Source organism: Schistocerca gregaria, chromosome 1, assembly GCF_023897955.1.
Source record: "Schistocerca gregaria isolate iqSchGreg1 chromosome 1, iqSchGreg1.2, whole genome shotgun sequence".
Lineage (NCBI taxonomy): Eukaryota > Metazoa > Arthropoda > Insecta > Orthoptera > Acrididae > Schistocerca > Schistocerca gregaria.
The window spans coordinates 828,777,166-828,802,627 of NC_064920.1; the positions used below are offsets into that span (position 1 = coordinate 828,777,166).

The 25,462-nt window shown below is 38.9% G+C and overlaps 2 protein-coding genes across 5 annotated transcripts in view; one reads left to right on the forward strand and one right to left on the reverse strand.

The window, feature by feature from the left end:
• Window positions 1-10,324, reverse strand: part of LOC126271967 (C-factor-like) — a 73,013-nt gene extending 62,689 nt beyond the window's left edge. Inside the window, exon 1 of the mRNA XM_049974430.1 lies at window positions 10,112-10,324. Within this exon, the coding sequence (XP_049830387.1) occupies window positions 10,112-10,234 (123 nt within the window). The 5' untranslated portion in view covers window positions 10,235-10,324. The remainder of the gene's footprint in view (window positions 1-10,111) is intronic.
• The window catches only part of LOC126271953 (thioredoxin reductase 1, mitochondrial), a 53,854-nt gene continuing 38,219 nt past the window's right edge, over window positions 9,828-25,462 (forward strand). The window contains exons 1-5 of one of the 4 annotated variants that reach the window (XM_049974388.1): window positions 9,834-10,464; window positions 10,538-10,770; window positions 16,036-16,166; window positions 16,375-16,449; window positions 25,134-25,363. In XM_049974388.1, the coding sequence (XP_049830345.1) occupies window positions 10,329-10,464; window positions 10,538-10,770; window positions 16,036-16,166; window positions 16,375-16,449; window positions 25,134-25,363 (805 nt within the window). In that variant the 5' untranslated portion in view covers window positions 9,834-10,328. Of the gene's footprint in view, window positions 10,465-10,537; window positions 10,771-16,035; window positions 16,167-16,374; window positions 16,450-25,133; window positions 25,364-25,462 lie in introns of all 4 variants that reach the window. The other 3 variants (XM_049974408.1, XM_049974418.1, XM_049974398.1) reach the window with 3 other exon arrangements.

Below are 25,462 nucleotides of genomic sequence, written 5' to 3' on the forward strand. Positions count from 1 at the left end.
TTTCTTCGTGATGCCTCTCCCTCCCTATCCTCATTGCTTCCCTTCTACCCCTCCTTCTCCTCTCTCAGTGTTCTTAATTCTGTCAGCCTTGCTACGCACCTGGTTTCTAGTATTCCTTCCAGTTTTGGTTCTCCTTGCCTTTTCCTTTTCATCCATCCTTTTTGGCATTTTTGGTACCTCTTTGGAATTTGACCTCAGCTCCTAATTTTTCTTTCTACGGTGTGAGGGATTTGGGGATGAACTCCCTCTCTAGCATCTACGGTATGGATACCTCTTCCTCCTCTCTTCCTTTTTCCACTGTAGGTCCACCTTGCCCCACTAGCTCACCACCACATGTAGCCAGGTTGTGTGGTGTGGCTGTTATGCACCCATCTAACTTATCCCCCTAACAACACAGGGATCACACTTTTGATAACTGAGTTGTTGCCTCCCCACCTATGCTAAGTAGTGACTGCTTGTCGCTCTGGGGAAGTACAAGTCTTAGCACTGGCCGCCATGCCAGACAGCCTCTACTGTGGCTGGGTGGTGCTCATGGGAGAGCCCATGATCAGAGTGGGTGGTATCTGGGTGAATGCTTTGCCTATCAAACATATGAAGCCCCCCCAAAAAATTGGCCATTTTTTGACAGCCATCTCTTCAGTTGGTAACGGATCATTTAATGCTGCTTCTTATGACCCTGTGACCTTACCTCCCCTGGCTACAACCTGGGAGGAGGGTCAAACTCACAGGCTTGCACTAGGACTAACGGGGACATGTTCACCACCACCAAGCCATTATTTTTTGTGGAAAATATTAAAGACGAGTTTAGTGGAAGTGGGGTCTCTCAGTAAGATGCCGTCGGATTTGCTGTTGATCAAAACGTCTTCTGCTGTCCAAACTTCAGCCCTTCATGCTTGTGACCATCTCAGTGGTGCCCCAGTGTTCATTACTCCTCACCAGTCCTTCAGTATGGTTCAGGGAATCATTTTTCATAGGGACCTCATCCTTCAATCTGATGAGGAGCTCTGGGCCAATTTGGAACAATGGGGTATTCATTTTGTTCTGAGTTTCCAAAAAGGTCAGAAGAACAATCACACTGATACCAGCACCTTTATTCCAGAATTTGAGAGGTGCCCTCCAGGATAAGGTCAAGGTTGTGTGTTTTGGAGTGATGTGAAGCCATATGTCCTGCCACCGATGAGGTGTTTTTGGCACTTACATTCCCACTGTACGGTGGACCATCTATGCAATGGACGTGGACATCCACTCCACAAGGGGAGCCCTTGTGTCCCGCTGCCCATTTGTATTAATTGTTATAACTGTCACTCTCCATGCTCACCAGGCTGCCTGGTTTTTAATAGGAAAAGAATATACAGGACTATAAGTCCCTTAATCATTTGTCCTACTTATTCTCTTTCATTTATAAACCTTGCAGAAGCCTGCTCTCCCTCCATGCCTTGCCATCCCTGACCAATGACAGGGGAGATGAAGAAACATAACTCCCAGACCAAGACCCCTCTGATGCTGCCAGAGGTGCCAACTCCTCCCTCGCAACCTGAGTCTGACCTTTTTATGCATGTCACCCCACACTTGTTGCTGACAGATGGTGGCCCAGCAGTGTGATTGGTTCCAGCCTGTTTTGCTTCCCATTTTGATCCCTATTCCATGTTTATTCAATAGAACTGTAATGGATATTACTGATATTACTGTCAGCTCCCAGAGTTGCAATCTCTAACTTTTTTTTCTTGGCAGCTTGTGTCATTCTCCATGAATCTCACTGACCATTTGTGGGTACTATGCTTTCTGTCAGAACCAGGTTGGCCCTTTCAGGTCTTCTGGAGGCATTTGGATCTTGGTCCATATGGACATTGTTAGTAATAGACTCACATTCATACCACATTGGAAGCAGTTACCATCCAGTTTCACTTGGACTGTGTGATCACAGTTTGCAGTCCCCCATCTCCATTCTGACTAGCCATCTACACCTGCTGCCCTCTTTCAACAAGTGCCCTCTCCCTACCTCCTCCTTGGGGATTTTAATGCCCATCAGGCTTCTTGGAGCAGTGCTTCAGTGCTTTTTCATCGAGTCAGGGCTCCTCATTGGCCAATTTTTTGCAGACCACAACCTGTGCCTTCTTAACTATGGTTTGCCAAAAAAGGCACTTTCCCTGCCATTTATCTTTTCCTCACTTCCCTCCCCTTCTTCCTTCCATATACTGGTTGCCACACAATGACCTCTGCAATAGTGACAACTTCCCATTGATGCTGTCATTCCCTTCCCAACTTCCCATGGTAAGGTTACCCCGCTGGGTTTTCCATCATGCTGATTGGCCTCTATATTCCTCCCATGTCATATTTAAACCTTCATTGTCAGGTTGTATTGATGAAGTCATTATGATCTGTCCAATAAGGTAATTTGCACTGCCAGCATTACCATTCCCCACTCGATGGGCCCCGTTTGCCATCAGCCAGTTCCATGGTGAAGCACAGCCACTGCAACTACCATCTGTAATCATCACACTTTGCAACATCTAAGGCAGCACTAGTCCTCCACCGGTCTTATTATTTTTAAACGTCTTCATGCCAGTGACCAAAAAAACAGAGAATGTGGGTGTGTTAGGAATGCTTTATCTCCTCCCTAGGTTTGTCTGTCTTTATCGCAAAAGTGGGCTACACTCCAAACACTCCAAGGTCGTCAGGTTTATGTTCTTGAATTTTCCTTTGGAAATGGAGTTCCTCAATTAGCATTGGCATTGGTTATGGTGGCCTCGGCCTTGCCTCCACACCAGCCAGTTTCTCCCTGCTTTTTTCCCTATGTTTTGTCTGATCTTTTGTGCAGTTTTGTTTCCCCTTTTCTTGTGTCTTCTTCCCCTGGTCTTGTCCTCATTGTGTCATGATCAAGTGTTGGGATCAGGATGGGTCAGTGGTGATACAGGTGCCCCAATGGGCGTAGTGTTTCTGGGGCACCCCTGCTCTCCCCATTCCCCCCCCTCCCCCCCTCCTGTTCTTTCATCTGCCTGCTGCCCCAGCATTCCCTTTACCTCTTTGCTCATTTCCCCTTCCCCTTGACTGGACTGTGCTGTTTGTGTTGTTCCTCCCATGGTTTCTGCCACCTTAGATCATGGAACTGATGACCTCACTGTTTGGTCCGTGCTCCCATTCAAACAAACAACCGTCTTGCTACATCAATAACCTCCCCATCATCCACATATGGCTTCCCAAGAAGTACATCCTTCATTGGAGCAAACAGATGGAAGTCAGAAGGTGTAAGACCTGGGCTGGTGGTTGGTTGGTTGATTTGGAGGATGGGACCAAACAGCAAGGTCATCGGTCCCATCAGGTTAGGGAAGGACTGTGGAGGAAGTTGGCCATGCCCTCTCAAAGGGTCTCTCTTAGCATTTGCCTGACGCGAATTAGGGAAATCACACAAAACCTAAATCAGAAGATGCAGCTTTTAACATCTTCTTCTTCAGAGGAGAGGTAGTTGGATGCCACACCACAGATTGTTTCATTGCATTTGATGGTATTCAAGAAAAAACTGTCACAATCAGCCACATAATATGCAAGCAATTCCACACAGATGGTCCTCCACTGCTCTTTATGGTCTTCTGCTAGGCGGCAAGGAACCCAACGGGCACTTACCTTTGAGTACCCCAATTGGTGGATGATTGTGTCAGCACTTCCAAGATGTCCAGTTATGCAGTGAGATGTTTGATTGTAATCCACTGATTACCTTGAATAAGAGGTCCAACGTTACAGGTGTCACAGTTGTGTGCTGCCCGCTGGCATGTGGGTGATCGGACAGGTTTTTGCAGCCTTGTCGTTATGATGACAGATGTCTTACCAAGCTTTTCTTCACTGCCTGGTCTCAACAGGCATTCTCCACATGCCTATGAATATCTGTGGCACTCTGGTTTTCTGCCAAAAGAAACCCAATCACAGCTCTCTGATTGAAATGCACCTTCATTAAAGAAGCCATCTTGAGGGCTATGTATAGTTTGCGCCTATCGGAACTTCATGAAAACACAGGAGCTGAAGCAGGAACATCCCCTGATATCCTGCAACATATTTCTCACTTTTTCAACTCCAACTGGCTGAGAAAAAATGTGTTGCATTACTTATTGGATCTCCATTGTATAATGTCATGTTTAGCAGGGAAAGCCTCCCCTCTCCCCATGAGCCAAGGACCTTGGCACTGGTGGGGAGGCTTGCTTGCCTCAGTGATACAGATAGCTGTACCATAGGTGCAACCACAATGGAGGTGTATCTGTTGAGAGGCCAGACAAATGTGTGGTTCCTGAAGAGGGCACCAGTCTTTTCAGTAGTTGCAGGGGCAACAGTCTGGATGATTGGTTGAACTGGCCTTGTAACATCAAACAAAACAGCATTGCAGTGTCGGAACTGCAAACGGAAAGCAAGGGGAAGCTGCAGCCACAATTTTTCCTGAGGCCATGCAGCTTTACTGTATGGTTAAATGATGATGGCATCTTCTTGGGCAAAATATTCCAAAGGTAAAATAGACCCCCATTTGGGTCTCTAGGCGCGGACTACTCAGGACAACATTGTTGTTGGGAAAAACAAAATGGGCATCCTATGGGTCGGAGTGTGAAATGTCAGATTCTTTAATTGGGCAAGTAGGTCAGAAAATTTAAAAAGGGAAATGGATAGGTGACAGATATAATAGGAATTAGTGAAGTTCGCTGGCAGGAGAAACTGGACTTCTGGTCAGGTAATACAGGGTTATAAATAAAAAACAAATAAGGGTAATGCAGAAGTAGCTTTACTAATGAATAAAAAAATGGGAATACAGGTAATCTACCACAAACAGCATAGTGAATGCATTATTGTAGCCAAGACAGACATGAAGCTCACACCTACCACAGTAGCAGAAGTTCATACACCAACCAGTTCCACAGATGATGAAGAGACTGAAGAAATATATGATGGGATAAAAGAAATTATTCAGATAGTTGAGGGAGACAAAAATTTAGTAGTCATGGGGGACTGGAATTTGATAGTAGGAAAAGAAAGAGAAGGATAAATAGTAGATAAATATGGACTGGAGATAAGAAATGAAAGAGGAAGCCACCTGGTAGACTTTTGACCAGAGCATAACTTAATCAAACCTAACACTTGGTTTAAGAATCATGAAGGAAGGTTGTAAAAGTGGAAGTGACCTGGAGACACTGGAAGATTTCAGATTGATTATATTATGGTAGGACAGAGATTTAGGAACCAGGTTTTAAATTGTAACATATCTCCAGGGGCAAATGAGAACTCTGACCACAATTTATTGCTTATTAACTGTAGATTACAACTGAAGAAACTGCAAAAAGATAGGAATTTAAGGAGAAGGAACCTGGATGAACTGAAATACCAGAGGTTGTAGAGTGTTTCAGAGGAATAATTGGGAAATGATTGACATGAACAGGAAAAAGGAATACAGTAGAAGAAGAACTGGTAGCTTTGACAGCTGAAATAGTGAAGGCAGCAGAGGACAAAGTAGGTAAAAAGATGAGAGTTGGTAGATATCCTTGGATAACACAAGAGATATTGAATTTAATTGATGATGAGGCTATTTCAGTATCCATTGAGAAAATAGGGTTAACCAACTGCAGATTGTGGCACACATTCAGACAATGTCTGTCATCTGCGCTCCAGAGTCATACTTGGCCATTCCAGTGACTGGCAGAGAAAGTCGAGAACTGCATTCTTATTCACGGAATTTCAACGAAACACACAATCTGCAGCATTGTCTCCAAAGCAGATTGTGGCTGGTTCTGAGTTGAGTACAAGGCTCAGACCAGAGACTGGGAATGTTCTGTGACAAGCTAGGCTTTCACTTCCTAGACTTGTGCCACAGGGTTTAGATCTGTAGGGTCCCCCTAAATGGGTCAGGTGTGTGCTACATTTGTGGGGGGGAGGGGGGGGGGGGGTGCACACTGTGGCAGTTTTCTTTCTTTCTTTTCTTTTCTCTCTCTTCTATTTTTTTCTTTTTAGATGACTCTCCATTCAGTCCAGATAACAAGCACCAGAATTTCCTAAAAAGTAGAGAGGCTCACATAGTACCAGATACAGAAAGATGATTAAAACTTGAAGTTGACAGCAGTGAGCTTTTTGGCAGAAACTTACGATTATATCAAAAGGCTAGGCTAGTGGGAATTGGAGGTGCTGTATCTGTCACAGTAGACAAGAAACTCAACTCTAGCTCCAATTTAGCATGAAGCTGCATGTGACATTGTTTGGCCAATACTCAATATCAGGGATAAGGATAATATTACAACTGGATCCTTCTATTGATCTCCACACGCACCTCCTGGCATAATCAAAAACTTTGACAGAAACTTCATTTTGCTAGAACCAAGAACCCAATCACACTGCAATAATCAGAGGACACATTAACAATGAAATAATTAATTGGGATAATTACAGTTTTGTTTGTGGTGGGCCTAACGAAAGACATCCTGTGAAACATTAGTAAATGCCTCCTCTGAAAATTAAGTATGACAGCCTCCTGTCAGGAACCTCACACATGATGGAGAAATGAGTATACTGGATCTCATGGTAACAGATAACACTGACCTCTTTGAAGATGTCCAAAATAGGGTTGCTGATAGGAAGTTGCAACAATAATTATTCCCAAAGTACAAAGGGCAACTAAAACAAGTAGAATGATTACTTGTTCACTGAAATGGAGAAAAGGCTGTACTGTCAAACCTCAATGAAGATCTTCACACTTTGAGCTCGGGATAGGAGAATGATGAAGAACTATGGCTCAAGATTAGAACAACAGTTGACCATACACTAGACAGATACGTACGCAGTAGAACTGTTCACAATGAAAGGCTCCCTAGATGGTATTGAGTCACTATAAAGACTACTGCACAATAGATGAAAAACAAAGCATAGAGCTACAGATAGAGGGATGTTGAACGAAACGTTTGGCTGTAAATGAAAAAATGTGTGAAGTCTTCAGTGACTATCATAGCAGATTATTCACAAAAGATCTTTCACAAAACTCAAAAAAATTCTAGTTATCTGTAAAGGCTGTTAGTGACACAAAAGTTAGTGTACAGTCAATCACCGATGAGAAAGGAACCAAAACTGAGGGAAGCAAAGCAAAGGCAGAAATGTTGAATTCCATTTTCAAATGTTCCTTTAAAAAGAAAAAGCAATGAGTATTGCTGCAATTGAATTCTCATATTGCTAAAAAAAAAAAAAAAAAATGGCTCAAACAGATTTTGGCGTTAGTGGCATTGAAAAGCAGCTGAAATCAGTAAAATTGAAAAGAGCTCCATGACTCAATAGAATCCCTCTCAGGTTCTATACTGAATTTGCAGCTGACTTAGCCCCTCATTTAACTGTTCTCTATCACTGAGCCCTTGAACATAAAACCATGCCCGGGAGTGAGAAGAAAGCACAGATCACATCCATCAACAAGAAGGATAGCATAAGTGATTCACAAAACTTCATTCAATATTCTTGTCATCAATTTTTTTTTTTTTTTTTTTTTTTCTGAATCTTAGAACATACCCGTATTCTAAGCTCAAATATACTGAGGTATCTCGAACAGAATGACATCCTCAATACCAACTAGCTTGGATTCTAAAAAAAAACATTGATAAAGTGAAATCCAACTCACACTTTTCTCACATGACATTTTGAAATCCTTGGATCAAGATGGACAGTTAGATGTAGCATTTCTTGATTGCCAAAAAGTATTTGACTCTTTACCACAGTCACACCTATTATCAAAAAGTATGGTCATATGGGGCATCAAACAAAATTTGTGACTGGGCTGAGGAACCTTTGTCAGGAGTGATGGAGCAAATTATGTTGAATTATTGAATAGAGTGTCACTGACAGGCCTGGAAGTAACTTCAGGTGTTCCCCAGGCAAGTGTTGGAGTTTTTGCTGTTCATATTGTATACAAATAGTCAGTCAGATGTTGATAAGATTTAAAAATAGCGAAAAGATTGGCAACTTGCTTTAAATGTTCAGAAATGTAAAATTGTGCTCTTCATAAAATGGAAAAATGTAGTATCTTATAATTATAGCATCAACGAGTCACAGTAAGAATCAGTCAACTCAAACAAACACCTGGGTGCAACACTTAGTAGGGATATGAAATGGAATGATCACACAGGCTGGATCATACATAAAGCAAGTGGAAGACTGCAGCCCATTGGTAGAATACTAGGGAAGCACACTCAGTCTACACAGGAGACTGCATACAAAACACTTGTGTATCCATTCCAGAATACTGTTCAAGTATGTGAGACCCATACCAAATATGACTGACAGTAGACACTGAATGTACACAAAGAAGAGAAGCATCAATGGTAATAGGTTTGTTTGACCACTGGGAGAGAGTCACAAAGATGCTGAAAGAACTGAACTTGTAGAAGCTTGATGATAGATGCGAACTATCCTGTGAAAACCCATTTATAAAGTTTTTTGAACCCATTTAAATAATGAAAATATTAATATACTACAACCCCCTATGTATCACACCAACAGATATAGTGCAAGGTTAGACTAATTACAACAACCACAGAGGCATTTAAGCAATCATCCTTCCTGTACTTCATTTGTTGGTGGAACAGGAAAGCCCTAATAATTGGTTCAATGGGATGTACTCTCTGCCATACACTTCACAGTGGCATGCAGAGTATAGATGCAGATGTAAATTTTATATCTGACACAAAAGGTCCCAGAGAACTGGTGGTTGTCTACATATTCTTCAAGTGTATGAGGCAATCCAGATTAAAGGGTTGAGGGAGGAGGATTTCTTCCTCTTGTCCCCACTTGCAGACCCTATGGTTCTGTGACAAATAATATTGTGATCAAAACATGTTACATGAACATTAGAGTGCTATCATTACTATTAGTTAACATTAATTGTCTTGACCAAAGAGGTAGATGTTAGTAAGTGTTTCAGTGTTTTTCAACAGGGACCCAATTGTCATCACAGCATCCCATCTTGTTCAGGGTTGTTTATAGTATACTAACTTTCACAACCATAATGCCAATTCACTCACTCAGTAAACGTTCTTTAAATTACTACTGTTTACCACAGTTAATATTTCTTATTTTTTTACTGTGGTCTCCTTTTCCTATATTCAATTTTTACTGTATACAGTTGTATTTAAATAAGGTTTCACTTGCTGTCCTAATTGATATGAATAGAATCACCGAATTTAGTGCTTTAGTATTGTAAATGTATCTGCACAACATTAGTAAGGTGCAAACTGTTCAGCTGGATATATCGAATCACATAAACTATTAGGTACACATCGTACTGCGCAACGGAAACATTCTGACTGAAGACGGTATACTAAATCAAAGTACTACCAAATGAAACTTAAAACAAAGTGATTTCACGATTCTTTGTAAGTCATATGTGTTTTAAATTGTCGGCATATTAAAGAAAGTCGTCGGTAAGTTACACCTATTTCAGGGTTAATTACTCTCTCGTGTTAAAAACTTTCTCGAAACTCCAGCATATTGGGTTATAATGAAGTACTGCATGAATACAGTCGTGTATCAAATTTCTTTAATTTAGTTCGTCTCTCAGGTTTTTCAGTGAAACACTCAGAGGTATTTTTCTCATTGTACTTTCAGTTCTACGAATTAAGGAATTTTCTACACGAAGGATGACTGGGAAATCTCTTCTGGTACTGTATTCCAGTCTGAAGGCTAATAAAATAAAATTGAGTAATTTCTGCAAGTTAATCAGGTACTAAACCAGATATATCAGTTATTAAGAATAAGGAATCCCACTGTAATTTATATGTATCAGTTGTGCAATATACACATTTCATAGAACTAATGACATGAGGTAACCAGTTTCCTGTTTCCGTAAAAAACTAATGATCACGCAGAAGGTTCTTTTTCCCTGTCACGGTGAACCTATCGGATTAGGTAACGCAGGAATATCTTTGAATGAATCCGCAAAGCGTTTCGTAGCCTTTCGTCATTCGTGATCTGAAGTGTTTGGGATTTGTATATACACACACACATATTGAGTTTTCTGGAGGGCATAGATTACTGTGGTATCGAATTAACGTCATGGCACCAAGTAAGTATACAAGGACTAAATAACGATATATTTATCAAATTTTTCACTCACCTTAGCAGTTTGTGGATTCCGGCAAGTCGCTATCAGGTTTTTCAAAGAATTTCTTTGCACTAATTTATTGACGAGACCCAAACCTAAACCTCTATTGCAGCCAGTTATCAGAATAGATTTCATGACGAATGTAATGTGTGTGTTGTCTACGTTAGTAACTGAAAATATTTCTCTGTTTCGCGGACGAGAAACGTGACTAGTTGGTAGCAGACGCAGAATGGCGGTTACTGGGATTAGCACGCGGCTACTGTCTTTGCGTGCATCTCAGCTGAAATGTGTTACAGTAACGAAAAATAAATTCAGTTTTCAGGGTCTTGTATGGTATTCGTTGAGATCAATTACCAGCACTGCCAGTAAGTTTTTGATGCGTTGAAATCTGTGATTATATGACCTCTAAACGCAATGCGTTACTATACTTTTTTGCAGCGGCGGTAACACCTAGTAATTTCGAATATGATCTGGTGGTCATCGGAGGCGGATCAGGTGGCTTAGCATGTGCGAAGGAAGCTGTCCAGTACGGAACAAAAGTGGCTGTTTTGGACTACGTCACACCATCTCCCAGAGGATCAAAGTGGGGTCTTGGAGGGACCTGTGTAAATGTTGGATGTATACCAAAGAAATTGATGCATCAAGCGGCCCTACTTGGTGAAGCAGTACATGTAAGCAATAGCAGCAATTTTTTTAACTGACAGTATCAGTCTAAGGACATATCATTATCATCTAGTTAAGCAAAGATTAATTAAAGTATATTATATTATGAAATACGTTCGTTTTAAATGAGGTGCTACCTGTTTGATAAAACTATACCAGTATTGCACATCAGATCACTTCCTTACACACTGTTGTCTGATGATTGCATTCTTTTGCGTAAAAATGCAAACAGATGATAGTACAGGCATGTTACATACATTTGTAACTAAGTTATGGTATTTTGTCACTAGCAGAAGTTGCCCCAGTAAGTGTGCCTGTGTGATTGGTTTTAAAGGGAACAGGGTTGAAAGTTTTATGGGCAAAAACGACATATTGCTGAACATGTGAGTGAGTGAACGAGTGAGCGATCGATAGTGAAGCAATACTTGTTTACACACAGCTTCATATGTTTAATAATTTCTGAATTTCCTACTTGTGAATTAATAAATTACTAAGTGGAACAATTTTAGGATCATATAGCTTCAGTTGCGAATCACATTTGGTGATAGTACATCTAGAAATAAAGGTAATCGTCCTTATGACTTTCCTCAGATAAAATGTATCGAGAGACTAGAGAAGTTATGTTGTGTAGTGGTAATTATCGCAGTGGGTATTATTGGTGTTTATACCATTGCAGGCAATAATGGTGTTTGGAGGAACAATGAGTGGGTCACATAAAAGTGCTGCATCCACATGTGTGTAATGCAACATTATCTTGAAACTCTGCCCTTCTGCACATATGAAATAGTTGGAGTTATTATAGGGCATTTGAAGTAATGTTTCAAAAAAAAATGTTTTCAAGCTCTTCCAGATAGAGGATAGTTTCAGAATTATAATAAATGACAATAGTAACAGAATGTGGATTAGTGATATTCTGTTCCATATTTTTGATGCTTCGTTTCAACAAGGCATTTTTCCTGAAAGACTCAAGTATGCCATTCTGAAGCCCCTACACAAGAAGGGTGATAGAGCTGAACTCACTAACTACCGCCCTATTTCACTGTTAATAGCCTTCTCTAAAATTCTAGAAAAATCAATGCACAATAAAATTACTGAACACCTCATAATGAACAGACTTAACAGGAGCCAGTTTGGCTTTCAAAGGGGCTGTTCAAATGAGGATGCAGTGTACGCACTTACAAATGAAGTACTTGAATGTCCAAATCAAAAAATGATAGGAATTGGTGTTTTCTGCGGCTTATCAAAGGCATTTGATTGTGTAGATCACCACATTCTCATTCAGAAAGCCAAACTACTTGGAATAAGGGGTGTCTCAGGTAAATGGCTGCAATCTTATCTTCAGGAAAGAAAACGGAAAGTAATTTTAAACAGCTCAGATGAGTCGAGGGATACCTCCGCTCAGTCTGAATGGACTTCTATTAGTTGTGGTGTGCCTCAAGGCTCAATTCTGGGGCCACTGTTGTTTTTGATGTTTATAAATGACTTGCCATTGTGTGCAAGCCTGCCTTGCAAATTTACTCTTTTTGCTGACGATACCACCATCTTCACGAATGGAAAATCAGACGTTAATTTTGAGGAGTCAGTTAACAACATACTCTCTGACGTGATTAACTGGTTCAGTGTTAATGGTCTCTCTCTAAACTCGAGTAAGACAAATTTTATCCAGTTCCATACAAAAACAAAAAAAGTGAGAAATAAATGTAACATGTGGAAGTCAACCAATAGAATGAATGGATGTGTCTAAATTTCTTGGAGTACATATTGATAGCAAAATGAACTGGTCCTTCCATATACAACAGACCGTAAAAAAACTGAGCTCGGCTATGTATGCTATCAGAATTATGTCTTCGATTGGAGATTTAACCACTAGGAAGTCCGCATACTATGATTATTTTCACTCCGTTATGTGTTACAGAATTATCTTCTGGGTAAATTTAGCTTTGGCAAAGAGAATTTTTGTGACCCATAAAGGGGCTATTAGAATTATGTGCAGAGTACTCCCTAGTACTTCATGCTGTAACCTTTTCAAAAAGCTGCAAATAATTACCACTGTATCGCAGTACATATATTCGCTGATGTGTTTTGTAATTAAGAACCCTGCACAATTTCCATCAAATAAGAACTATCACAAATGTAATACAAGAGGGAAAGAAAATCCTCATTGTGAACATAAGAACCTGACAGTTGTTCAGAGAGAGGTGTCAAATGGTCAGGGACAAAAATTTTTAACCGTCTCCCTGACCAGATAAAATGTTTAAGAGAAAATGAATCTCTTTTTAAAGCAAAACTAAAGGAATATTTGTTAAATATGTCTGTTTATACATTAGAAGAGTTTTATGATGCAAAAAGGGAAATAGCATTTAGATAGAATTATCCATCTTCTTTTAACAAAGAAATGTGCTTGCAATTTTGCTCCAAATTAAAACATGACATTTTGTATTAACACTCAAAGAAATCTGCTGTTATATGTACAATATCTGTTTTTCCCCTAAACTTTGTATTAACTATATGCAGTTATGTAGAAATTTTTTATATATTTAATGAAGACTGTTTTGTATCTTTTTGTATGTTTGTTGTTTTGTATGTTTGACACGTTCCACATCTCATGTGACGTGCTCACAATACAAGATCTACAGAACATGAAATAAATAAATATATAAAATAAATCCAAATATGCTGATATTGAAGTCAGGGATTTATTGCTGAGCAGATACATCACCTTCTAATCACATGTTATTGGAGACAATGAAATAGTGACACAGCTACAATTATTGACAAATGTATAAACAACAATCTTGGAGTAAATTAAAGACTCCTTTGGTAAGAGGGGAATGCTTTAGGTCTATGACAAAAGAAAAGTCTTTAGAGCTAAAATGGACTTGACATGGATGCTTCGTGCATCCACAACAACAAATCATGTAACAAAATTTCAAACTACTCTGTGGCAACCTCTTTTTTGCTGCAGCTATATAGAGGGCTCCTGTTTGCCGCCACTTAAACTAAAACACCACCACCCGTATTTTGTGATCCATAATTAATAGGTGGCAACAGCACTTAGTGTTTTAAAGGCTCTTCTTCTGTTTTACTAGTAGCTTATACTGGAAAGCTTTTCTTTCTTTCTAAGTAACCGAACACTGTAATGTGTACTAAGAATGAAGGGTTGTTTCCTCAGTGCAGATGTTGCTATATTTTAGTTAATCACAGCAACTTCGTAAGAATGGCTTACCAGACTTGAACATTGGAAAGTCCAGGTTGGAATATCAACAGCTATGAAAAGGATAGATTGCTATTCACTGTAAAGATGAAACATTGAGTTGCAAGACAGGCACCACAAAAAGACTGTTACAGATTGAGGTTTGGGCCAAAGCCTTCTTCAGAAAAGAAAGGAAAACACACACATTCACACAAGCAAGCCACCTAACAGACACGACTGCACTCTCTAGCCAGGCTGCAACTATTCAACTATTGCACTGAATGATACCAGCAATCTGGAGTGGGGGGGAGGGGGGGGATGTGGGCCATGTCGGGCAGAATCTGTAAGGACAAGAAGCTGGCAGTACAAGACTGCGAGGTTCTTTGGGAGACTGAAGGGGAGGGAGGGGAGGAGGGGGGGTGGCATGAGTTGGAAGAAGATAATAGCATGGAGGGGTTGGAAATTGTTGGGTAGAGGATGTGGGGACAGTAGATTATTGTATGCTGAGACCGGGATAATTTCAGTAATGGAGAATGTGTTGTAGCAATAACTCCCATCTGCACAGTTCAGAAAATGTTTGGTGTATGGGAGGATGCAGATGGCCTGGGTTGTGAAGCAGCCATTGAAATCAAGAATGTTATGTGCAGCTGAGTTTTGTGCCACAGGGTGATCCACTATGTTCTTGGCTACAGTTTGGCAGTGACCATTCATCCTGGAGGACAACTGGTTGGTGGTTGTACCAATTGAAAACCAACTGTCCACCAGGATGAATGGCCATTGCCAAATTGTGACTGAGAGTAAAGTAGGCCACCCTGTGGCACAACATTCAGCGGAACATAATATGCTTGATTTCAATGGCTGCTTCAAAACCCAACCCATCTGAATCCTCCCGTGCACCACAGCTTTTGCGAACTGGGTAGTTAAGAGTTATCCTTACAACACACACTCTGCTCCAGAAATCATCCCAGTCTGAGCCTACAATAACTTATTGTTCCACAGCCTCCAGCCAACACCTGCCAATGCACCTACCAGTCTTTCCCCTCCTCTGCTCCTCTCCTTTGCAGCTCCTTGTTCCCCTCTTCACCCCCTTCACGGTCTTCAACACGCCTGATGGCTTTGTTCTGCTGCCTTCTAGTCCCTGAATACTCTTGTCAGACAGTGCTCTTCTCTCCTCCCACCTGTATCTTGCTAGCCCTGCCACTTCCCTGCCCCCACGCCAGAGCTTTTGTTCAGTGCAACAGTTGCAGTCCAACCGAAGTGGTCATGTGTGAGGTGTGCCTGCTTTTGTGTGTTTGTGTGTGCTTTCCCCTGAAGGCTTTGACCAAAAGCTCGATGTGTAACAATTTTACTGTTGCTACTCACCATAAAGATGACACTTTACATTTGTATGTAATTCAGAGTGTCATCTTTATGGTGAGTAGCAGTCTATCCTTCTCACAATTGTTGATATTACCAGATTGGTCAAGGATAGTATAGTATACTATGTTAAATTTTTGGAACTAACTTTTTCACATTTGTTAATGAGTCTGAAATGGGCCTTTTGATTCTTCAGAAACCAAATGCCAGGTTTGACCAGTCACAGAAAATTGACATCATGTGATATGGAACAGGACACTATCAGTGTTAATTTTGCTTCTGTATGTTGGGGATGTAAGTTCTGGTTGTAGTCTCTGAGACCTGGCAAAGCTAACAAATATAAATAGGTGACTCCTCTTATAGTACATATTTTACGTATATCAAATTTTAATGAGTAGTTTTTCCATTTTTTTATAACATTATGGGCCAAACAAATGGGTGGTATTTGGCATGTTCAATATTCTACAGAATGTTTTCACATTGATCCATCTGATGCCCTACTGCAAAAGTTGATAGAAGTATTTTGCCACATCTAGGTGTGTAGGTGCAGAATATAACTGAGTCATAAATTACAAATTCAGTAGGCCTATATATTTAAGTATTTTATTAATACCTCATTAAATAAAGTATCTCAAAACTTTGTAAAGCTTTCTAGAATTTGGTGCAGTTGCTTTCACTGTCTGTGAAAAAACACAAAATAATTATTTTATTTATGTTTTTGTAGGATGCAAAGTTTTATGGATGGGAAGTTCCTGAATTAAAAGATGTAAAACATAATTGGGAAGTTCTTAGAAATGCTGTACAAGACCACATAAAATCAGTCAACTGGGTAACACGAGTGCAGTTAAGAGAAAAGTGAGTTGACATAATTGCTTTTTACATTATTGCTTTTACAAGAAGTGTAATGTCTATGCATACTGAACTAAAACTTATCCTTCTGTTTAAAATAATGCTGCATCATTGAGGGTGAATGTTTGTTTTTGCATTCAAATTTAATTGTTGGAAGGGTGTTATTACATAGTTTGCATTAGTCTCATAATGGTAGCCTCCTCTGCAATTACAGGGAGAGAAGAGACTGTTTTGAAGGATCACGTGAGCGTTGGAAAGATCCAGACAGAAGAAAAGATCATTTATTGAGGTCTGTCAGTGGTGATTAACATTTTAATCATAACCTTTGACATTCACTAATCTGATGTGCATTTCCTTTAGAGGTGTGAACTAGCTATTTCTTTAAATGGTCAGATTTCTGGAGGTATATCATTTGACTTAATTAAGTTTGGTTTTACAGTCATGAGATCACCCTTTGCTCAGACCAGATCGTAATAGGTACGAAAATATAGAATTTTGCTAAAAGACTGCAGATTGCAAAGGGTAGCGATTTTAAGAAATTTCAAAAGAAAACTATTTTTGTCTCCTGTAGCAGTGGTTGTGAAAACTGCATTTCACCAAATCTAATTTGTGTTTAGATTGTTACCTATTTGGATATTATGTTATGTATGGTGTTAAATGCTAGTGCACTGGCTGCATTTAGAGCATTTGTTATTGTACAGCTTTACATGCCAGACAGAGCTTGTAATCTATAATGTAGGAAAAGATAGATTGCTAATTACCATAAAGAAGACACATCAAATTGCAGACAGGCATGATTAAAAGACACTCACTTATAGCATTCTGACCCAAGGTGCTGGAGTTGTGTGTGTATGTGTGTTTGTGTGTGTGTGTGTGTGTGTGTGTGTGTGTGTGTGTGTGTAGTGGAGGAGTGAAGTATTATTTTTATGTTGTTTGACCATAGTCCTTTGTCCATAACGTCATTGGAATGTCTTTACACAGCTCTCACTTTGGAAAGGGCGCCAGTCTCCTGCAATAAGTCAAAACTAGTGATGCATACAGATCGACACATCAGAGGCATGGTTCTGTAACATCTTGGGCCATTTTTACTCTGTTTTATTTCATTCCATGACTTTATTGTTAAATTGTAGTACTTTCTTTTAATTCATTGATTATAAATAATTTTAATATTCCTGTAATTAATTTCATACCTACTTTCAAACTTGCTATGTTAAGTTCTTTTATTTGTTTTAGGGTATCTGCAATAAAAGCAAAATAAAGGTGGTCCATCTGCATTTCTTTAACCTATACTCCTTCTTTATTTTCCCAATTGGATGATTTGAGAACTTCCTCTAAGACAACTGACACTAGTTTTTGTGATATGGAATCTCCTTGCCAGTTGTCAGTTCTCTATTTCTCACTATCCAGGTGTAGCCTAATAGAAGCCAGAACATCATTGTTATTACCATTAGTTGAATCTATGCCTTTTTCCTTGATCTTTTAATACAGACTACATTTAAATGGAAACATTTCAAAATCTGTGAATCCCAGACAGTGTGATAATTCAATCGTTGCATTATTCTGCATGATTCAGGTGTTCATCCAGTACAAAAGCATCACACATACCAGTGCAGGGTTTCAGCCTCATACAGCCCAACTGCAATAATACCCTTAGGAAACAAGTGCAGTAGAATGAATACTCCAGCATGGTGCTGTCCCTGACAACATGTGCACAACCCTATCACCTTTCCATTACGCAGGGTGTACCATATTTAGCCTTTCACTGTTACAGACATGCTCTGTATTCCGTGCTGCGGGCATTTTTCGTTGTGGCTGTACTTCTCACCGAATGCTGATGCTGAGACACGGTATTCCAGCTAATATGAAATATTTATCATTAGATTTCAAAAAAATTTCTTTGCACATCTTATAGACTGATATGTTCACTCTATAAAGAACTGAATTTCTTTCCATTGTCATATTTTCCATGCTGCATCAAGTTAAGTAAAACACTGCACAAAATTTTAGTTTCAAAGTTAAAAGTAATCCATTGGGCAGAGTTTGCATATGATTGCTTTTTGTAGCTCATACCTTTCAATGAATGACATGTAGATAAGGGATTGAAATTTTATTTAAAATTGAGACCGCAAGATATCTCATTTTGTTTTAGAGTTATTGGGTTTTACATGTGACCTATGGTTGTGTGACATGCCAATTCACGGCCTTCCGCATTGTGAATGGTGTGGTCTTAGGTTGTAATGATGCCACACAGAGAGGCACATAAGTTGTGTGGTAAATACTCAGAAATTTTTTTATTCGTTGAGATGTGGAAGTAACTCATCGGTGGCTCAGGGCACATACAAAGATTCATAGTGTTGTAGGAAAACCCAAGTGGTGCACATGTACAGGTCCCAAGCACATGGGAAAGAGCATAGCGAGACATGTGTATATGGCCACAGCAGCAAAAGAATTGATGCTGTAAATGCACACAGTTGAAAGTATGAGACTAGGGGCAAAAAGTCGTGGTAAATGTGAGCTCTAAAACACGTACCATACAACTTGTGAGGATTTATTCAATACAGTGAGTTTCACAGTTTTGAAAGTGAACCACTGCTCATAGCTCCAACTAAAACTGCAACTTGTCCATGACCATGACAGCATCAACTGACCTGGATCCACTCGCAAAACATCCCTTATGCTAAACAATGTGATTTCTGTGGATGAGAGGGAATGAATCTGGAATTTTTGAACATGAATCCTGGCAGTGCATAGTCTGACAGAAGGTAGATGATACAGAGGCTGCTGTGTTTCCTAAATGGGGCTGGTTGCATATCGTTGGTTCTTAACAATAGTTTGATAATTCTGTCCCAGGTTGTAGCATGTGATAGACGATGCCATACAGATGAATGTGTTCTCCCTTCTAGAATGTTCTCAATAGTCACACTGTGTCAGTATGAAAGGCATTAAATCTCGGCCTACTTTATATGAACTGTCACTGACCTCTGCTCTCTGTTCTGACTGAATGCAGTGTCACCCAAATGTGTTGGCCGTACTAACCTATCTGAATAATATGTCCCAAATGTGTGCAACACCCATTGAAAACCACTCTACTTAAAACATATATCCCCTAGATCTGTAGCAGGCATACTAAGCAGTTTCATATTGATATGCACTGTATGTCACGTTTTCATGTTGTGATATGGCAGACTTGTATTTGCTATGTCACCAAGATAAATTTGCTTTTACATGGATTTTGAAGCTCTCTTGACTTAGATAGAAGTGTGTAAATACAGACTGGTTGTGGAAATAATAAAATTGTCTTGTGTTATTTTTATCATGTGAAATAGTTTTGTATCTGGTGGATGTGACCAGACATAATGTAAAACTTTGCTGAGTGCCTTATCTGAAAACTATCTAGAACAGATGGTCTGATAGTCAACTCATGATGGAAATGTATTACACCTAATGGCAACAACCTGACATCTTTGAGGATGTCAGTGTTGAAACTGGTAATAGTTACTGTGATGAAATTGTAGGAATCCTTGTGAGATTCTACACAGAATTTGCTGCTAAATTGACTCTTGTTAATCAGAATACACTGAAAATCCCTTGAATAGTAGACAGGACGAAGTACAGGTCAGTCGTATCTACAGTAAGGGCAGCAGAAGTGGTCTTCAACCCTACCATTTGATCTCATTAACATCCAACAGTTCTAGAATTCTATAACATGTTATATAATCACATTATGATGTATCTTGAGCAGAATGATGTACACCTACATCTGTACTCCACAAGACACCTTAACAAATATGTAGCGGAGGGTACTTCTGGTACCATTCTATCCCTTCTTCCACTCATGAATGGTGCATGGTAAGAATGATTGTCAGTAAACGTCTGCACCCCCCCAAAAAATATTCCTGTGTAAGACAATTGGTGTATGTTCTCTTTCTAAAAGAATGACAACCACAACATGCATACTTAGTCAAGCATGTAAACTTGTTTTGGAATTCTCTTAAAATTGTGCATCTGCTTTTCAACTTTATTTAGAATAATCCATATAGCCATTTTTGTGACCTTGTCTTTACTTCAACAACAGATACTGGGGTCTGCATTAGATTGTTTCATGCCCATCTTTTATCAAGGATTGTGCAGCCATCTGCTCCAGCAATGACCAATTTGTTTAAATCCATAAATACCTCTCTCCAATTACCAAATCTTATTCGTTTGTAGACGAGATTTTGTAGCTGCTTCCAGTGGAATCTCTCATATTCCCCATGTTAGTAAATCTCTTATTACTAGGGCTAAAAGGTACAACTGGCAAAAATCTCTGTAGAATTGTGTGTGCGCGCGTGCGCGCACACACACACACACACACACACACACACACACACACACACACACACGACTATTAGCCGTGCTTTGTATTTTGGCGCTGCACTCTTAGGATTTAGTGTGTTCAACACCCATTGTGCCTTTGATGGTTTCCCACTTCTGGAATTTCCACACTTCAGGAGTTTTATTGTGACAAAAATTACTACAGTTCACTTTCCCTATTTTCTCTCCATTGTTGAGAATTTGGACCACTCGCAGCCTCTTTAACTGTTTTAGGTTCACCATTAAAATATTCGGCTATGTACAATTCATAACCAAGGTATTCTCAGTTTTTGGTGTGTGAGAAGAATCTTAAAATATTTTCTTTCTGTTCTTCATATTCTTGAACTTCATCTTCGTACACTGTATCTATGTGGTCCTGATGATCTTCTACCTCTTCTGCAGTTTTTGTATCTTTTCCAGAGTTTCTATTTCTTAAACTTTGTGGAGTTAATAAATTGATTGTATGATCTTGAAACACTTTTTATTTTTTATCAATCTAAATGAATATGACACTGCTACTGGTCATTATTATTTGTAGAATAATCTACAAAACTACATTTCTTAGCCTTGAGTCCCATTTTCACCACAATTTTTTTAGGTTCTAGGTTTGGCTTCTTTCCTGTCCATACTTTGTAGTGGATCCTATTTTCTACCACTCCCATAGATGATTGATTGATGAAATACATGGCTGTTGACACTGCCTCTGCCTGTAAATGTATAAGTAACACAGAATCAGTTAACATTCTTCTCACTTTTGAAACAATAGTCCTATTTGCTCTCTGTTACTTAATTCTGGGATGGACTGTATCTGATGGTGGTGTGGTGTCTAATTCTTGCTTCCTTCAAATGTTTCCTGAATTTTTGTCGGTATGCTCCACCCCACTATCAGATTTCACAATTTTGATCTTCTCCAGTCCTCTTTCTACCATATTGTTAAAGTTTATAAACATATCGCTCACTTGATCTCCAGAATGTAAAAAAATAAAAATTATTATATCTTGAGCAGTCATCTATAAATGGAAGAATGTAATAGCTTTCTTCTGTACTCCATTGATCCACAAACGCTTGTATGTATAATATCTGAAAATAAAGGGTAATCTGATCTGTTTCCTGTGTATAAATACTTAACAGGATTCCTTGCATTTACTGCAGTCTTCCATTCTTGTTACCGTATCCTTTAATAATGATGTCCCTTTTGTGTTTAGGTGTCCAAGCCTTCTGCAAAATAATAAAAAAAAATTCTCAGAGTACATAGAATGGTTTACACCTTAATCTACCTTTTTAGTAGCGTCTAGTGCAAAAATTACTTTTAATTTGTCACTGTAACTACATTTTCACCATATTGGTTGACTATTTGTGTCCCATTTATGTCTAAGGTAACTCTATTGCCTTTCTTGACTATTTCACTTATAGGTAACAAGTTTGTTGTAACATATTTTGTTTACAGTAAACATTGGGCCATGATGCTTTAATTCTCCTTTTAAATTTATTTTAAGAACCTACTTGCCCTGCAAATTGAGAGTGTAACTTGGTATCATACACTTTTGATATAACCATATATGATAGTGCACTTGCCTGCGAAAGGTCCTGAGTTCGAGTCTTGTCCTGGCAAGCAGTTTTAATCTGCCAGGAAGTTTGACATCAGTGCACACACTGGTGCAGAGTGAAAATTTCATTTGAGGTACCCATATGTGTTTTATTGGTAACATCATAAACAGCTGTTTTATCTCTAATAATATACACTGATGTTACAGAATCTAACATCCATTCTGGTTCACTGTACATGCTTTTCCAAACATAATTATATAGTGTGTGTCACCTTGATTAGCATTTCTCCACGTTGGTCTGTTTGTAATGCCATTTTTCTTTTGTGTGCAACCTTTCATTTCATTGGCTTCTGAAGTGATCCATCATCTTCCATTTGTAGCTCTTGATTGGGTTCTTGTTTTTTTTTCTTTGGAGTGAAGTGCTGAAGTTGTTTCCTTTTCTTAAGTATGGATATCTGACACACTTTTTGCATCCTGCAGGATCTTTACATTTATCACAGTCTCCTGTAAAAGGTATGCCTTAGCTTTGTAGTGCCATAATCATGGGCAGTTCTGTAAACGATAATGTCTATCCAGTCATTGGCAATATTGAACCCAGTGTTCCTTGGTCAGTTTTATGTGATATTACCTTGTTGACACAATCGTCCCAGTTGAAAGGGGTTCACAGAGTTAGTCATTTCTTCCAAGAACTCAGTATTCAAATTTCTCCTTAACTTGTTCCAAACTTCAATTGTCACTAGTTTTAGTTGTGTGTTTATGGTTCACTGGGTCAAACAATATCAGTTTTGATCTTACCTTCCAGTCCTTAGTTACATAATGTTGCTCATTGGGTGTGTATGTGCCATTCACTGTTCCCATGAATCGTCCCAAGTGTAAGTATACTTCCCCAGCAAATTTTCGTCTTGCATAGTTCTCATGACCTAAAAGTCGCTCTGCCTGTGGTATTTGTGCTTCACTCATATTTCAAAATTAACTTACTTTGTAGTAAGGATGGTATTATGTAAATGCCTGTGCAACAGGCTCATCCCTGTAGCTTTCATTTTATTCTCTTACTCAGGACAATTCTGACGATTATTTTCTTCTGTACTTTTGGGCACAATTCTCTTTTTAATTATTAATCTGGCAAATTATTGTGTATACGCAAGTGTTTTGGCAAGTTAATGTTTTAACTTTCTTTCTTTCTTTCTTTCCTTCCTTCATAACTCAAATGTTGAAAGCAATGTGCAGACCAGTGATGTGTTCGTTCCAGGTTGCTATAGCTTTTTCGGGTGAGGAATCCAATCAAAATATCCTTTTGTATGTGGCAACTGATCCTAAATAATGTGAGAGGTCCTCTACATGAGTACCAAAAGGAATTCACAAAATTTCAGTTACATGATAAATAATACAAATCTGAAGGCTGTCAGTTCAATTAATACTTAAAAATTGCAACTGCAAGCAATTTAAATTGGTATGATTACAAAGATAATGTTATAGGATAGGCAAACCAAAGCCTGTGTTTTATTGGCAGAACTCTTAAAGAAGAGGCAACAGATCTGCTGAAGAGACTTTGTATGTTACACTTGTCTGCCCCCCGACAGAATATTGCTCTGCAGTATGATGCAGAAAGAGTTCGAAGATGGGTGGCTTGTTTTGTATTATCATGAAATATGGAAGAGTGTGTCACGCATATGATATGTGAGTTGCAGTGGAAGTTAGTAAAACAGATAGTTTTTTCATTGCAGTGAGATCTTTTCACAAAATTTCAATCTCCAAAATTCACCTCTGAATGCAAGAATATTTTGTTGACACCCACCTATATAGAGAGAAGTGATCATTGTAATAAAATGAGAGGAGCTGGAGCTTGCACTATTGGGTTTAAGTGTTCATTTGTTCCATGCTCTGTTAGTGGGATGGTAGAGACATAGTGAAAGTGGTTGGATGGACTCCCTGCCAGGCTCTTAAGTGTGAATTGCAGAGTAATTGCACAGATGTTTTCTAAATTGCTGTAAGTGAATGGCAGAATAGTTGTTTGTAGAAGACATACTTGGCCATTTTTATCAGAGTTTTGTTAACAAGCCACTTTTCCCAACCTGCCTGTTGGGAAATGGGGTCATGCATTGAACTGTATATGAACTGATAAGTTATAAAGAACTGTGATAAAAGTTTCAGGCTTATTAAGCAGCATTTACATTAAAGACCTTGACAGGCGGAATGTATAGTAAGTTGTTTTTACTGTATGGTGGTTATAATAAATATCAATGTACGACATACAAAACTCATTATGATATATATAAAAGTTTTCTGTATAATTAATAAGTAAAATTGTGCTACGTTTGTAACACAGTATTTAGAAAATTTTAGTTAATGAATTTGTGATTTGTTTGTCACATCCCTTTCAGGCACTAGTAAATTGTGTTGCTAACATGTCAATAGCTACTTTTTCTGTCTAATTTGCTTGGTGTTAACATTGATGTTCCTTTTTGCTATTCTCTAACTTTGTCACTTAGTGGTGTCATGGATCTTAGCTATCCTGTGTGAGGTACTTCATACTTTCTGTAGCAAGTCTTCTCTTGGCTGTAAAACTTAAACATTTTCCAGCTCAATGTGACATGTTCATGTTTGCTTTCAACATTAACTAAGCATTTTAACTACTAAACTTTTAGTCAATTATTCTTTGAATAAAATAGCTTGTATATTACATTTAATAGATTATTACAACAAGTTTAACTGTTCTTCTTTTGATATTTGGAGAAATATAGAATCCTTCTACAGCCTTTGGCAGTAGTTAATTTGTAACAATTGAAGTTTCAACAAATTAAACTTTCTTTCTTCTCACTGTTAAATCATTATTTGATTTTTTATTGTTTCTGAGAGAAGTGCATGGTTTGTAACTTCTTGTGCTTTTTACGTAGAGAGTGACATTATTTTCTACTTGGAAAACTATGAAGGTAATGTGTAACTCTGCAAGTTAAAATCACTTTCTTGACAAGCATATTTCTATGAAGAAATGTTTGATGGTGATTGCCATGTGCATTAGAGTTAACCACTTTGGTTTATTAATTTGCTGAATTGCCTTAAAATTTGTTTTTAGGAAAATTGATTACATCAATGCCCGTGGATACTTCATTAATGAACATGAAATAAACGCTGTTGATAAAAATGGCAAGGAACGCAAGATAAGTGCAGCAAAATTTGTGATAGCAGTGGGAGGGCGACCGAGGTATCCTGACATTCCAGGTGCCATTGAGTATGGCATTACAAGTGATGACATCTTCAGTCTCCAGAACCCTCCTGGCAAGACGCTGATTGTTGGTGCTGGCTGTATCCTTCTTTTTCCGTCGAATCTGCATAAACATGTAATTTGCTAGTGTCAGCAAATAAAGTTTTCACTTGTCAAATCTTTCAGTGTGGTATATGTAC